General features: G+C 38.7%; 1 protein-coding gene across 1 annotated transcript; it reads left to right on the forward strand.

Annotated features, from left to right (window-relative positions):
• The first annotated feature begins 610 nt into the window (after positions 1–610).
• Positions 611–15,768, forward strand: LOC131770220 (uncharacterized). The gene is made up of 14 exons (XM_059085937.2): positions 611–918; positions 1,021–1,093; positions 6,027–6,237; positions 7,627–8,030; positions 8,657–8,782; positions 9,048–9,335; positions 9,984–10,286; positions 10,848–11,302; positions 12,188–12,282; positions 12,941–13,100; positions 13,680–13,740; positions 14,110–14,373; positions 14,683–14,894; positions 15,630–15,768. The coding sequence occupies exons 1-12, from the start codon at positions 886–888 to the stop codon at positions 14,226–14,228; spliced, it is 2,328 nt and encodes a 775-aa protein (XP_058941920.2). The 5' UTR covers positions 611–885; the 3' UTR covers positions 14,229–14,373; positions 14,683–14,894; positions 15,630–15,768.
• Positions 15,769–16,530: the final 762 nt, after the last annotated feature.

Here is a 16,530-nt window from a genome sequence, read left to right on the forward strand (position 1 = left end):
TTAAAAACAGTAGGGATAGCTAACAATAAAATAAACAAAGACTTATTCTTTCTCTTAAACTTTTCTTTCATTTGGCTCGTAGGGAGGAACGGTTACTAAGCAGCATGATTATTGTTCTAGAAAATAATTAATTTCCTATCACGCCTTCGCACTTTACCTAATAGTTCCACCTTAATTTTCATTTATTTTGTTTGATCACGAAGCTGATGCAAACACTACGGGACGTTGACTTCACGAGTAGAACAAATTGTCATTTCCCAGTGAGTCGTCCTTAAAATTCGAACATTGACAACAAGCTAATGAAAAACAAGAATCGGTAACCCGCGAACAGGTCATGAAATTTTATGAACCAAATTCGAACCCTTTACCGATAAGTCAGAGAGTACGATGTATTATCCGCTGAGGTCAGCAAAAATGGAAGAAAAACTATGTTATCAACCGAATTCTAATAATTATTCAAAAAAAACAATTAAAAAAATGCTTCTGTGAAGACTTTCGGGTGACCAAGCGCTAATTGTGGAACTATGTTTACTAATGAATTTTCATAAGACTACAATGAAAGAAAAATATTTGAACGTGACCACCTTGTTTTACAAATTTGTCACCCTCTAGAAGATAACAGCGAGAGGGCACAATTTTGTTCGCGTCCTTTCTTGCCCAGAAAGTGTGTTTTCCCGTTAAACACGTTACGCTTGCCAGGACTTCTGCGGTAACGTCAAGATTGACAATTCCTCACCAAATTGCAACGCATTTCCAAACCACTTCCTACCGAAAGCACAACAAAATCTTATACGTCTGGTAATTCACTGTGAGCACTTCTCTGAGAATTTGTATCGTAAGGAGATCGGTGAATACAGACGGAAGGGAAACAACACTGAAGAAAGAATGGTACAAAAACTGCTTCTGTACTTTTGTGCGGTAAGTGAATTCATGTTTACTGGGGTAAAATATTTTGAAACTCTGATGCTAATTTTTTAAGTTCACTATTACGCTGTATTACTTTCCTATTGGATAAAATAGGTTTTACACACTTTCACCTGTGCCAACGGATCAAACGTAACAGCAGCATATTCATCACGTTATCCTTTTGAGGGTGAGTAGATAGAAGACTTAGGAGTATTATTTGGCACTGTACCATTTTGCCTATCAATTCTGAAGAAGGCTCTGGAAATTCGCGTGTTAAGTATGTAATTTATGATCCTGTAAAGAATAGTTATAAAGAATAATTACAAAAAGCTGGTCTTGTTGATGATTCGAGTTCTTTGGGTTGAATTTTGGCATCGGTTATGTCTACAAGCCAAACCGGGCTGTCATTGATAAAAAAAAACAGTCCGTCCGTTGTTCAAATTTTTAAGAACATTTTCAGTCTTTTTAATTTCATGTTAATGATTAGGCGTGCAGTTAAAATGAATATATCACACTGTGTGGCTAAAAGAATCGGTTTTAACATATTCAACATATTGTTCACGTGAAGAGAGAGTAACTTTAGTAAAATAAATATTTATGTCGAGGATGGCAGGTCCACATTGAGAATGTAACTTCCACCTGCACGGGATAAAATGTTTTATTAAATGAATCGTGCTGTAAATCACCAATATATGCAAATAATCTAGGGCGTCGCGGAAACCTTTACCGCTCTGAAAAAATGTTAATATCTGCAGCTTACTGTGCACTATCACTAATTTTTACATTATTTCCATCAATTTAAAGAGGAATTTTATCGATCCTTCCATTTTTTCCCGCCAAACTTCGTGCGCTCTCCCACAGCAACAAAGAACTACATTAATAATTCATTCAAAAACTATTTAGAACAAATGACGCTGCCATCCTCACCAGTTCAATTACGGATGTTCCTTACATCATGATGAAGCCCAAGAGATTATTTAACAAATAGAGAAGCCTTGACTGTGCTCTGTTCTGTTATAAAGCACTCAAGAAGTGGGAAGAAACACTCGACTACGTCTCGTGTTTCTCCCTACAATTCTTTCGTGCTCTAGCCGCTTCCTAAGTGCTTTACAACAGAACAGAGCACAGTCAAGGCTTCTCTATTTGTTTTATAATAAAGAATCCGTTAAATTACCCAAGCATTACTTTCAATTTTCAAAACAAACTTAATTTCCAAAGCGAACAACAGTGTCGTCAGCATGCTCTATACTCTCATAAAGCACGCTACAATAAGCCAATCAGAATCCCTGTTAGAATGGTTCAAATAATCTGATTGGCTGTACAAGACTAAAGCTGTCAAAAGTGTCAAACCTTCAAAGTTCATATTCTACGATAGTTTACAAACTAAAATAGTTCGGTAAGTCGAATTTATCACTTTGCTTGAAGTTTTTAAGCCTCTAATACAGAATCTTGAAGTGAAATGTTCAGTGAACTTCAGCCGAATTATGGCTCATAAAAACACGTGAGTTTTTTCACATGACAAGGTAGAAAACAAACTGTTCAAGGCGAATGTTTGTTGAATGAACGACAGCCGAATTCACCGGAACATGAAGATCGCTCGGGGTGACAGCGCCGCAAAACTCGGCTGCAGTGACTGAATTGACTTTCCACTCAACGTATCGGAAAGGATATCAGAGCAAGCTCTTATTTTTTCACTCGAAGGGCGGCTGATGTAGTTTCTGAGGCTTGCTTTACTGTGATGACCGGAGATCGCCATGATGAGCGAGCCGCGATGAACTTCAGCATGATCATATTCGCTCAGACACCGTCATGATTAGTATCATTTTTAACAATTATGCCAGTTTGGTTATATTTTTCATCATTTCTGTTTTGTTCTGTTTTGTTTTTGAACACTGAACTTTATATACTATACGAGTGTTAGCTGTGTTTGATTTTTATTACCCTACGTAAGCTTGCAATCTAACTGAGCGTGAAAATCTTTAAAACTCGGAATGTCTATTTTGTTTTTCCTTTGAGGATTTTCGTATCTGCTTACGTTTTAATAACGTAAATTACGGCACCTGGTATGTTTACAAACCTTTGTTTGGTTCTTCTGCCGCTACTTGCCGCCTCAGTTCCGAAATTTCACTTTCAATTATCGGAAAAAAGCTGAAAAGAAGTCCCGGAAAAGGTCGAACATAGTACAATTGGCAGATGGCGTGACAGCTTTAGCTCAGCTCTATGCTCTATACTCTCATAGAGCACGCTCTTTCAACCAATGACAGCGCTCGTTATATCCGAACTTTATTATAACATTGATTATGAATCACGCCTACAGGTAACTCACGTCATATTTTCTCAAATGAGCGCCGTCGCTTTGATAAACGCCCCCCCCAACCCCCCCCCCCCCCGCATCACAAGTAAAAGTCCACCACCTAGGCTATAGTGTCAAACAAGCGCCTCCTTGTATGGCACCCCTCCCCCTTAATTAATTAGTTAATTCTTAAAACTTAATATAGTGCCTTTTAACATTAAAATGATCAAAAGCGCTTAACATGAATTAAAAAATATATATAAAAATACAGTAACTATAATGAATTATAAGAAATATCTATAAAACCTAATACTATAAATACCCAATTGACCACCCCTAAGAAAAGTTACTCGTTGTAAGCTAAATTAAAAAGATGTGTCTCAAGTTTTTTCTTAAAATGCTGAGTGATGTTATTTCCCGAATATTTGCGGGAAGGCTGTTCCTCAGTATGGAGGCAGAAGCATAAAATGAACGAGCTCCTAATGTAGATAGCATGCGCCCCTTGAGACGGTCCAAAACTAATGAAGAATTCGATCTAAGGGAATAAACAGAACTACAACTATTGTGAATATGGTAAAAAGCAGTCTTACAAACATGATTTACATGAGTATCCATACTAATTGAAATGTCAAATATCGTTCTCAAACTCTTTCTCTGAAACCAGTCGAGCGTAACACCGCGCATGCCAATGTCCTTGTCAAGTCTCTCCAACAGAATGTCGTGATTGACAGTGTCAAAAGCTGCGCTGCGAACAAGCAACAACTTAAGTGTGACTTGCTGAGAGTTCATGTTAGGAAAAAGGCTGTTTCCGTACTGTGGTGTTGGCGGTACGATATAATGAGTTAATAGTCATGTGACTATGCGTTTGTTGGAAAACGGCCTTCTCTATAAGCTTAGAAATATACTGCAAATTACTTACGGGGCGATAGTTCTTCAGCAATAATTTCAAGTCCAAGTTTCTTAAGCAAAGGAAGGACTAGCGTACATTTCCTTCGAACAGCAAATTCACCTGTCTGTAGCGATAAGTTTATAATCTTAGTTATCATGGTAACAAAACATCGATGCAGCCGATAACAAGTGTTGTAGGTATAAGATCTAGTAAACATGACTTTTTGGGGGTGGACTCAATAAGTTTTCGGACGTCAGATTGGCTGAGTATGTCAAACTTCTCAATGGACGGTACATCACGAACGCACTCGTTAGCAGTGCGGAGAGGAGGGAACGAAAGCATGTCGAGTTTGCTCTGTATGGTGTCAATCTTTTAAACAAAGAAGTTGCTAAATCAAGCAATCTTGTCGTCAAATTGAGGATACTCCACCACGTTCTCTCTCCCAAGCAGTCTCTCAGTGGCCAAGAACAGTTTCCTCTGATCATTGCTGTTTTCTTTTACAAAATCTTTGAAAAAAAATTTACGTGCTTCATTCATCGGATTGTTAGTGTTGTTATTAATAGCTTTGTATGCAAGGAAATCTACCTCCAAATCAATGCGCCGCCATCTCCTCTTCGCCCTGCGTCTCTGTCTTCTAGCCTCCTTAATATCATCGTTGAATCAAGGTACTAGATGCCTAGCTGGGATGGTCTTTGTAATGAGTGGTGCATACCGGTCCAGGGCAGACGCAAGAGTGGAATTATAGCACGACACAAGATCATTCATTGTGTCCGGGGTATTTGTACATAAGTCCGACGATGAAATTTCATCAGATAGCACATCAAAATTCACGCCTTTAAAGCTCCTAAAGGTCACTGTTTTCTTTGTTATCCTAGGCTTGTCAAGGTTTAACCGGCGTATAACAGACCAGTGATCGGAAATGTGATATAGGAGTTTCCCTAACCAAGTCTTCGAAATGTCGTGTTACGATTAGGTTAAAACATCCTGTTGTAAACTCATTATCTCCAGTAAATCAAGAAGTTTCAATCTGTGGGGGTCCCTAACAACGTTGACATGGATGTTGAAATCGCCAGTTATTAGGAGAAGCTCAGATGAGAGGATTATAGATATAGATAATCAGAAAACTTCTCCTTTTTGGCCAATCACTTTCTTGGATAGTAAGGATGCAAGGAAAACCTGTTTCTGTTGCCACTCTTTCATGGCACTTTTTCAGCTTCAACTATAGAAGAATCACTACAGGCAAATATTTCCTTTTCTGTTAAATTACCCCTAAGTTATTTCTATCTCCATATTCTTACTGTTCTTTTACTATTTTTCCATTGCCATACATATGGTTAAACGTAAATGCCGTAAACTTCCCAAAAACAATCCGACCATTCTCTAGTCTTCGAGGACCAGTGATCTTTAAATTACATCTAAGTCAGCTTCAATGAAACCGGTGTTAGTTAAGAAAGTCTGAAGCTTTGATTGGATCTTAATAGAGAGTTAAAGCATAGTTATGCTTGGCTTTGGAGGATACAAAGGTAAACATGCCAGAATTTTTGAATTTATCAAATAACGGCCCAGTTTTCTCATTGTTTTCCGAAGTCCATGTTGAAGACGAAAAAACTTAATTTAGAAAAAAAAAAAAAAGAAGTAACAGCAGCAACACGATAAACAACACGATAAACAACAACTTGAAAGGAGTCACGGGCCACAGTTTTCATATCCATGACCTTTTACTCTAGTCTGAACTTTTAGATCACACGACAGGCTGCCTAACCATACCCAGTAAAGGACGAATTTAGAGGAGGGGGGGAGGGAAGGGGATCCCAATCACAATTACAGGACAAATTGAAGTTATCATTTTTTCAGTTCTTTTCCTACGAAAAAAATATTCCTATTTAGAATGTAACAGTTAACCGATTCTCGACGCATTTTTTTTTCCTTTTATTTTAGATAGGGCTTTATATTTTCCAAAGAAAGGAGTCAGTGATTTTATCAGCGTAACGGGAATGCCAAGTTTGACGAAATTCACCGTGTGTTTCTCGATGAAGTCCAGCGATTCACAAGGAACTCCTCTCAGCTATGCTGTGCCACAAGAGTACAATGAGCTGGTCATTGACTACGACAGAAATGGGTTCCTGCTGACAATTAGAGCATTTCCCAGGTAAATGGCTTCGTAAATTCATTGAAAAAAAGATGCTAAACTAGTCAAGAGTTTAAATCTTATGTGCATGGTCGGCTCAGCACACCAACCCGGTGGCTACATAGAGTTATAACACAATTCGGAAACGCTCCTTGTCACAAATTGCAAAATGGTTTTAAGCTTTATCGTCTTCTTTTTGAAGAGTTAAAGCCATACTGTTTCGGGCCTTTGTTTAGCCAACCGCTCGTCGAAGAAAAACTGTCCCTATTTTAACTACTCGAGTGGATACTCGCAAAATTATGGTGGCAATTCTTACGTGAAAGATGTGAAACTAAATCATTAATTTTATTACAAGTTGTAACTTTCTTCTCCTTCTTCAGCCGCAGCAATACTCCTGTAAATGCATTTTTGAAATTCTAAACTATATTCAGGTATTCATAATTAATTTTAAGATGAATTAGAAAGAAAAACCTCTGAAGAGTAAGGGCATCGCTTGGTTGAAATTGCAGACAAAATAGATGGACGGTTTTGTACTGACTAACCTGACGTTTTCACAAATGTGTTAGCAGTTCAAAATTCATTTGCTTTAAAGATTTTTTAATTCGTTGTTTTAGACTCATTCATCTTTTAGGTGTAGATAAAGATATCCACCTTGACGTCTTGTGAAAAGGCTCTTGAAATTCTGTAAAAGAAACAGGGGAGCTTTTAGGACCTATTCAGGGGTTTCAATAACTTCTTTTCATAATCGGCTGTCGAGGGTGTTTTTTAGGCGGCCGTGCCCGGAAAAGGGGCCGTAACGTTAATCCCAAGTATGAGAGCCTGAACAGACGGCGGTATGAGGTTTTACAGCCAGGTGGTGAGAGTCCACTGGCAAATGGCTTTTACTGAAACCGCTGGTTTTTTCCCTTGTATATCTTTCTGTCTTACGATGATTCACGTTATAACATATAACATAAGGCTTTGTTTAATTCACATGGCGCATTATAAGATAGCTGTAAGCTTCAGGCAGGGGGTCTATAACCCTTGTGACCGCGATGAAATAGGTCTGGAAAATAGGTGCAGCTTTCTTCTTAGCAATAATGTCATTGTTTATATTGTTGTTGACAGTCATTTTTTTCGGTTAGAGACAAGCCATTATTTGTCCACGGGGAGTGGAGGAGTTTGCGGGGGTCACTTCGTTTTCAGGGAGAACGGAGAGAGGATCAGTCATCATTAATAGAGTACAAAGGAAGGACTATGGAAAATTGACTGCCATTTAACTACCAACAGGGGGAGGGGGGTCTCAAGAATGTAAGAGAGCCTTATGAGGGCTCAGGGAAACTTTATTGTGACAGAACCAAAATCCTCCAACCCTCCCCACCCTATCCCACGTGATAAATGATGACTGCTCCCTTATTTCCAAATTTGTAGAAGAATATCTGTATCCGCCAACGATGGCCTCTGGCACCACATCTGTGTTTCCTGGCAAGGAAATTCAGGATCATGGAAATTCTACATCGATGGGAATATGACGGATCAGGGTAAAAATCTCGGGAAAGGCCACGTGATAACACCTGGTGGCTTCTTGATGCTGGGTCAAGAACAAGATTCACTTGGGGGCGGGCTCTCGCGCTCCCAGTCTTTTCAAGGGATGCTTTCAAACTTTAACATATGGAATGTAACACTTTCTTCTGAACACGTGAGAAAGATGTCGCAAAAGTGTATAATAGATGAAGCTTCAAATGACAGAGTGTTTCAGTGGCAGGATTTCGTTGATGGATCTCGTAAAGGAGAAGTAAGGCTGGTGAAAGCTTCTCCTTGTAAGACGATAGAGTGTGAGTGATAGGATGAAGCAAAATTGTTAGGGAGGAGGGGGCAGTGTCGCTATTTTTACATATAAATAGAGCGTGAAAAATGAGACGCAAGCAAATATATATCATGTATGATAAGTCACCGATTATTTGAACTTCCACTCAATTGCAACGTTTAAGAAAAAGGAAACAGCCGTTTGATTTCCACTTGTAATTCATCCATTTTGGGGTGATTTATTCACGAATCGTACCATTTTTTGCTTTAAATTGCATCTTTTTTTTCCAGTCAGAGAGGAAGCTTTACTAAAATACAACTATTAATTGCTTGTTTACAGGAAACCAATCTAGTAGCAGGGAAATTAAAAACAACTTTTGCAATTTTCTGCAAACCAGCTCACTACTGGATCAACGAAACATTTGCACAGACCAAAAAAATCCTGTGTCCCGGAACCGTAATTTTGAGAAACTAACCACGCAAGGAAATAGAGACTGTCAGTATATTTATTGCGTGTAGTGGATAAAGTAACTAGAGATATTTAACAAGATTAAAATCTGAAAATAAAATAGAAAAATGCCTCACAATAAGCTACGTTAGTCCAATTCTTGCATCTGTTCCAAATTTCTTCAACCTCTGACATCTTTTCTTTCAGCAATCTGGAGTGCTTGGTCGAAATGTAGCAAGACCTGTGGTGAAGGAACTCAGACACGCACACGTGAGTGCAGGTACCAAAACTGCGCTGAAATGAGGGTGTGCCAACCTATTAAACCGTGTTCAGGTACGTTTTGAGCGAAATAAATAATAACTTGAGGTGCTCCCCTGGCTGTCTCCTGACAAAAAGTTCGGACGCGCGATGTACCGAAGTTATCATTGGAGTAACTCCCCTGGACTACTGACTATATGCAGAAATACCCTCTTCCATTTTACCCTCGTCAGAAGACAGGTGAACGATGCCCTTAACTATAGTGCAGAAGTTGATTGAAAAATTAGATATTGTACAGTCTCAAATAGTTTCTCAAAAACTTCTTTATTTCTATTCATAGTGCCTGGCAGTAAGATCCAAGTTAATGGCATCAGTTCCTCATCTCTCCTTGTCAATTGGACTACTAAATGGCAGAGGCTCTGGCCTCGCGAACTAAGGAAGATTCAAATAATATACAACACCTCAGAGAATGAAACAGCTCAAAATATCACGGTGAATCCATTGATCAAATTTGTGGAACTACGAGGTCTTTTGCCTTTTACGAAATACTGCGTCAGAGTTCAAATTGTAACTCACGAAGGGGCGGGAAAGCCATCAACTTGTGCTCTTGGGAAAACGCAACAGAGTGGTAGGTAGAAAGGTTCGTGTACTGTCACGCTTATTAAAGTTTCAGCTGTGAGCTTGGGCGCCACTGAAACTGCTGTAAAACTGTTGTGCAAACATTTCACCATTGGACATGGTTTGATGCTACTCTGGTTTAAAGATTTAATGAATGTAATCGAGAAGTTACAATTAATAGACCCAACGTTTCGACACTCCTGTCTAGTGCCTTCATCAAAGCTGATCTAATCGCTTCAATAAGAGTGCCTTTTATATGCTCACTAATTAGCCACCTTTTTTCTGACGAGGTGTAAATAGACGTCAGGTAGTGAACCGCCATCATTACGATTTAAAGGAGCGTTGGCGGAGTTGATATGCCACGTTTCCAAACAAAGACGCTAGTGGTACGTTGATAAGTGGTGATAATTTTAGACTTCCCCACCCGATTGTATGGTTAGTTAGGCATGTGTGCTCTGACAAAGCTGAATTTTCTTTTTGCCAAAGAAGACCGCTTTTTGATGCCATGTCTGATTGTCCACCCTTGCTTTTAAAGTTGAAATTAACATCCACAATGGAAAAACTATTATGTTCAGTCCATCGCCAGTTTGTGCCTAGTTTGTGATCAGATGGCTGTTCTTTCATAATCTTTGACCAAATGTTTCAATTAATTTCTCAGTCCCCCGCAGCCCTCCAACAGGTCTTGCAGCAATCAATTTCTTCAGTCCATCCAGACTCTACGCGACATGGAAATCATTACCTGCAGCTTATTGGCAGGGGATCCCAACAGGGTATTCTATAAGGTTTCAAGTAAAACATACTATCCATGAAGAAAACGAAACACGGACTGGGGAATTCCTCGTTCTGCCATATTCAACAAAGGCATTACTTAAAGGACTTCAAACATATGCAACTTACAGCCTAAAGATTGCAGCTGTCACCGAAATAGGCCCAGGCCCGTACAGCGAAGAAATTCTTATAGGTTAGTTAGAAACATTTTAACCTAATGTTCAGCAATGTTGTTCCTCAATTGAGAGTCGAAAGTAATTCTAGATAGAATTGCTTTAATCGAATCCTCCTCTCCTTTAGGAAAACTTCAGAAACTTTAGAAACTTAGGGAAAACTATGTCCCACCCAAGTAATAAATAGGTTTGACTTATGCCCCCTTTTTGGTTTACATGCGTAGCTCTGTTCATGTTTTGGCCCTTTATAAAATTCTGTATTTAGTTTCTTTTCGTTACTTTGCTCAAGCACCTTACAATGATTTTAAACTAATATCCCTGTACTTTGCGAAGGAGTTTAGGTCGGTGCAATAAACACCCAGGGCTATCTGATAAAAATTTGGGATGGTAACCGAAGAAGAAATGATATCCTTGTGGTGAAACGTTTTAATAAACAATAGTTTACACATACACCATGTGCAAGTAAATTTCTCAGTGAAAAATGCAAATGATTTATCTCGTCAGCTTTAGATAGTGAATCTGAGGATAACACGATGAAAAACGAGAAAAATGTGTAACTTTTTTCCATTTCTTTTTCTTAGAAACGTGCCGATGTCCCAAAAAGATATATGTGAACTGGGTAAAACTTCCACAGCTTTGTGTTACGCAACACTCACAAAACAAGAAAGTTCCCGGTGGAGTTTTTCCTGAATTGGTTTATGAAATGATACATCATGTTTGCGGCACATGTCATCAATATGAAAGAACAGAAATAATTTTTAATGAAGTGAACGGCAGTTTTGAAGATATGACCAGTGCACCCGATGAACTTATGCATCTGAATATGCCTATCAAGATATTGCCCCAAGAACCAACCTCTGGGGAGGGGTGGAGACTTTTACCTCTGGTGGAGGTACCAGGGTTTGTACTCGTGATGAGGAAGCCCAGTACTGACACGTATGCAGTTTTTCTTAAGTCTTCTGTCCTAGGTTGCTGGCCTGCTTTTGCCATGATGTTTGCCATGTATCTCACTTTTGGGTTGGCAACCTGGACTGTGGTGAGTGAAGCCTTAGCCCCTTCCTCTCCCAAGATCTCACAACTAATTCTCCTTACTGTCTGACATAAATTTCTCATGGTGTCAATAAAGAGAATTAGTATTGAGAATTTGTTTGATCAGCATAGTATTGATATTCTGAGGAAAATTCTTTCTTGGTTTCCTTGAGGTCAACAAGTGATTTACCTACACCACCTATATATCTCAGCTAACGTTCTCTGAGTCATGTGTTTCCTGGCACCATTTCACTTTAAATAACTTTGACTATGTAACGTAAGATACATAATTTCTACGTCGTGAGATTGATGATCATGGCCATAATTAACAATTAATCACCAATGTGGAGGTATATAGTGGTAGATATTCACCGACACTGCGGTGAATAATTGTTTCAGTATGTACCACAAAGAAGCCAAAATAATTAGTTTATTTTTGTCGAAATACCAAAAGATGGTCGTAAATTAAATTTTTGATGCACAAATTTGCCTTTCGGCTGTTCGGAGGTGAGCAGTACTCGCTAATCAGCATTATTTGCAGTTAGACTCAGGGGAAACATAATACTTACCATCGGCACTTTCCCAGAACGACAAGAACTTTACTTAGTCGGAATTTAAAAGTTAAATTATCAGAATGGTGACGCATCACCGGCTTACAGAGGCACATCAAAAATTCACACATCGTTACAGTAAACCATACAGAGGAATATAATTTAGGTAAATTTGGTCTTCTCAAATACGAATTTTATTATTTAAAAGCCCTATTTTACCAGAAGTGCTGCCGATGCCTTTTAAATACAAAGTTCTAATTAGCGTCAATTTTAGCTTGAAACTTCCAATATTAAAGATGAAATTCCTCCCGTTTATCCCATTGACGTTATTCTCTATGTAGGAGATGCACGCGAATCCTAAACATTTTCCGCCGCGTTTTTCGCGAGGCTGGAGGGAAGGAGTTTGGTGGTCTTTTGTTTCCATGACAACTGTCGGGTAGGTGAGAGGAAATCATAGCTGATAATTAAGAGGTATTCATTTTCCCTTTAAAGATTATTGTTGTCCCTTCATTTGTCATGTCACCCTAAAATCACAACAGGCACAAAAGTGCACTGAGCAGTTTTCACTGCTCTTTGTACAAACCAGCATTATTTTCAAAAGAAGGATCCCTCGAGCATGATTACCATGTTCCTAGTTTAAGGAAATTCGTCAATAGCAACTGTTGGTGACCTAGGAAGAATATAAGTCGCAACTCGGGTGGGAGGATGAATATTATTTGACGGGTTCACAACATCAAAAGTACCTTACTTATAAATTGCAAGAAACTGAATATACCTTATTCAATGTCCAATGTATTTTTTGTCAAAGTTCATTTTCAATCTCATGTTGGATGAATGGTATAGACAAAATCATTGCAGGATTAAATTCACGCTGTCAATATTTATATAGATGAGTAAATTTCATAGAGCAGAAATATTTTTAAAAAGCTTTGAGAGGTTTGGTTAAATGCTAAAAGCACATAATGGGCCGAGCATCTAGCTATTACATTGCTTCATTTATTAGCTCGTCTTCAACTGAACTATTTATCCATTAACTTATGAAATCACTCAATCATTCTTCATTAAAAGCGTGTTAAATTCTGTCAATAACACAGGTATGGTGATCGTCATCCAGTATCAGTGCTTGGAAGGCTCATAAGCATTGTCACTTTTCTTGTGGGTGTCGTCATTAGCGCTTTATTTGTATCAGCTCTATCGTCACTGCTCATGGTTTTCACAATCAATACGTTAACCAATCCTGAGCAGGGAAAAGCGGTAAGTGGAAATCTAGTTCGTTTCTTCATTTAATTCAGTTTGTTACTTCATTGATTGTCATTTATCTTGTCATCAAGCACAAAGACAATTGATCATTAGTTATCTCAGTGCGCAAGAGTCGCGACCTCGTGAAGACTGGTATCCGAAATATTAAGTACAATTAATAGGTGAAACCCGCGATTCAATGCCAGTTCGATTTATGGAAAAATTGGGCAGGGTGCCAGGGCTGGCAGGTCACTAAGAGTGGCAGGTCGTCATGCCTGGCAGATTACCAAGACTGGCAGGTCACTTAGGTAGGCAGGTTACAAAGGCTGGTGTTTGCTTGGTTTTTAATTCTCAGAAGAAGTATCACTTGAGGCATGCAGAGCGAAATCCTGCTAATAGTCCGAGCATAATCACATGCGTTATGGTGTCTATTGACTATCCCAAAGTAACTTCGAACTGGACTGTCCGTGATACTTGTGTATACAGGATATGCGATTTCTGGAGTTCAGTGACATACAATGAACACATTTTGATGAATCATAATGCATGTGATTATGCTCGGACTATTCACTTCTAACCCATTTCATTTTTCAGATCGGCGTGATCAATGGTTCCCTTGAACATCGTTATGCTCTGCGAATCAATGGAAGCAAAGGTAAATGAATTTAATTTTTTGAATTTCAATACAGTAAATGGTTTGAGCCCAGGGGTAACATGTAATAGAGTAGTTTGATCGTCCGGGTGAAAGTAATGGATCGAGACCGACCAATCACGACCGACCTACGCCGCTTGAGTCTTACAGCCAATAACATCACAGCAAAACTTACCAATCAGTTTATCAAACCGGACTTTGAACATTCGAACCGACAACAACTATTCACTTGACTCTGACGATGATTTCCGCTCAGGTTGTCGAAACATCAGTCACCACTACCGACAACATCCCTTCCAGGGACTACACTCACCCGAACGATCAAAGTACACTATTACCAAATTTTAATAGTAAAACCTGTTTAAATTTCAGGCACGCATTACTACACAAGGAATACTTTGGTACCTGATCTTAAATCAAAAGCGTTGGATGGTGCTTTAATGGACTTCATGTTTCGTGAACTCTTTTATGAAGGACTTGGACGATCCTGACTTTAGAGTTTATAAAATTGTTCCAAACAGGTTTTATTATGGAATAAAATTAATTGGAGAAGCAAGGCACTATCTCGGAGCGTTCAAGGAATATTTGAAAATGATGCCTATCGAGAATAGACTAGGAAAGCCAAAAGTAGACCAGGTGAGATAGTTTCTGCCTTGGAAACTAGTTTAAAACTAATCAAAGTGTTTAAGACTTTGACCATGTTGTTTTCTTATAGATATTTAACGTTTGGTAAATGAAGAACATTTTTGTAGTTAATGATTCAAAAGAACAAGGGAAGGAATAGATTAGCTTCATTATATCATTGGTAGGGAATACCATAACGTAGAAATGCAGTTGATTGAATTGAAAATGGTTCTCCATGGAGGTGTTTCACAGATTGTACTTTCGTCTAAGATTTTACCCTGTAGAAATCTTTTGAATAAGTTTTGCTTTCTTTTCTTGAAGGAACCTTTAGATCATTCTACAGAAGCCACACCGACCATGGAAGCAATAAAATTTTCTGACCCAAGGAGTTTTCTTTACAAGAAAACTTTAGAAGTGGTTAGTTTTGGTCTGATCACAGTGGTTTACAGGTGGCCTCGCCTACCACGCAATGCAGATATGGCTGAAAAGGAACGTAAAGCATGCTAATAATAAAAAAGATGGTCAACTGAAAGGTAAAGAGGCCCTAACCCTTGAGGTACAGTATAAAGAACTGAAAAACAACTAGAGAGTATCTTTTACTTATATTACCAATATAACCAATTTCACAAATATCGTCAAGTTTCAGACGGCTCAGGGAGAATATTTGCTGCATTGGCAGCATGTTGCTTTCAGCAGGATTTTCTGTCATCATTGCAGGGTTAGGCCAATCTCTACCTTTGTCAATCATGTTAACCTTGCGCGTTGCATGCTGGAACCAAGTGCTTACACGGGTTGCCATCTTGAATGAAGGTGTTGCTGTTTAACTATTCTCCGAATCATACAATTATCATTCCCAGTTCTTTCAGTTTACCACTTTATTTGAGGGGGAGAGGTGGTTGGGGTTTTCGGGGGGGGGGACGGATGGATGATCAGTCGTCCTTAGCATAGCATTAAAGGGCCACTATAGAAAATTGACTTCCCAATGAGGGTGGATCATATGAATACTAAAGAGACTTAGAGGGATCAGGTAAAATTTATTGTGACAGAGTCAAAATCTTCCAAACCCCTCCCCCTCAGGTGGTAAATAATGACCGGTTGACATATCCCTTGACGCTGTATACTCTTAACTTTTGAAAATTAGTTACATATCAAATTTTCTTTCACGATCATCTTGAAAGATGGAAGTTTTAAATGCATGGTTGTCCGTCTCCTTTGTTCCTTTAATCGTCATTCTGTTTAGTAACATTGTATTTTGTCTTGGTCCACAGCTCCTTCTAGTGATCCTCAGCTCAAACCAGACGAGATCAGGGCACAAATGAGCCAGCTTTTGGATGAATTTTACGATCGATTTCAGAAGGCATATCTCGCTCTTAAACTTAAGCACAGAAAAGAACTGTTAAAATTTCGACAGAGAAGAACTTGTTCTGTGCGAGCTGCACGAAATAGCTCTACAAAGTACATCTTAGCACAACAGGTGTGAGATTGAAAGAAAAAAAGAGCGATAGCATTTGCAAGCAATCATACCTTCCCGTACAAATACCCTTAAAAGGCAGATTGTGTGCGCGGCAGTGAAGGTACCGATACACAGCCTGCAAGTGAAAAAGATATCCCTTTTTTTTAGGCGTGAAATAGGATTTTTACTTTGTATATTTATTTATTTATAATTTTTCTAATGATGGCAGGGTCACGTGCAAATATCGATTACGCTTTATCTCAAGGTGTCCCTGAAGTGCTCCTTAGGTGCCCCTGATACAGAAAGGTAATCGCTTTTGTTCTTACTCGATAAAGACTTACTCCTTTGTTCATGAAAATAAATTTAGCCTAATTTCTCTGAGTCAGGCCAACAAATTATGTACGACAACGTTAGTCATAAAAAAAAGACCTAAGGGACACTCTTCAAGTGATCTTAAAGGATTGCTTCAAGCAATACAACACATTTAGTTTTTTTATGTGCACAAGACACCCGAAATACTGGTTTTGGTGATTTACGAGGTTAGATTAAAATAACAGAAACAAAAATCTATAAACACCTCTTTCTTACTCGATAATAGCATGTAAATTGATTAGCTTCAAACATTAGAGATTGTCCAATATAGTGGCCCCTGCTGTCCCGGACCGTAATTTGTTTCATCATGTGTACGTCTGGAGTATAGCTGTCATTATGAAATA

This window comes from Pocillopora verrucosa, chromosome 6, assembly GCF_036669915.1.
Source record: "Pocillopora verrucosa isolate sample1 chromosome 6, ASM3666991v2, whole genome shotgun sequence".
NCBI classification, from domain to species: domain Eukaryota; kingdom Metazoa; phylum Cnidaria; class Anthozoa; order Scleractinia; family Pocilloporidae; genus Pocillopora; species Pocillopora verrucosa.

Coding starts and splice junctions, on each gene's coding strand:
- LOC131770220 (XM_059085937.2), top strand. CDS start 886: ATGGTACAAAAACTGCTTCTGTACTTTTGTGCG. Junction 9,336..9,983: donor TGGGAAAACGCAACAGAGTG/GTAGGTAGAAAG, acceptor TTAATTTCTCAG/TCCCCCGCAGCCCTCCAACA. Junction 12,283..12,940: donor GTTTCCATGACAACTGTCGG/GTAGGTGAGAGG, acceptor TCAATAACACAG/GTATGGTGATCGTCATCCAG.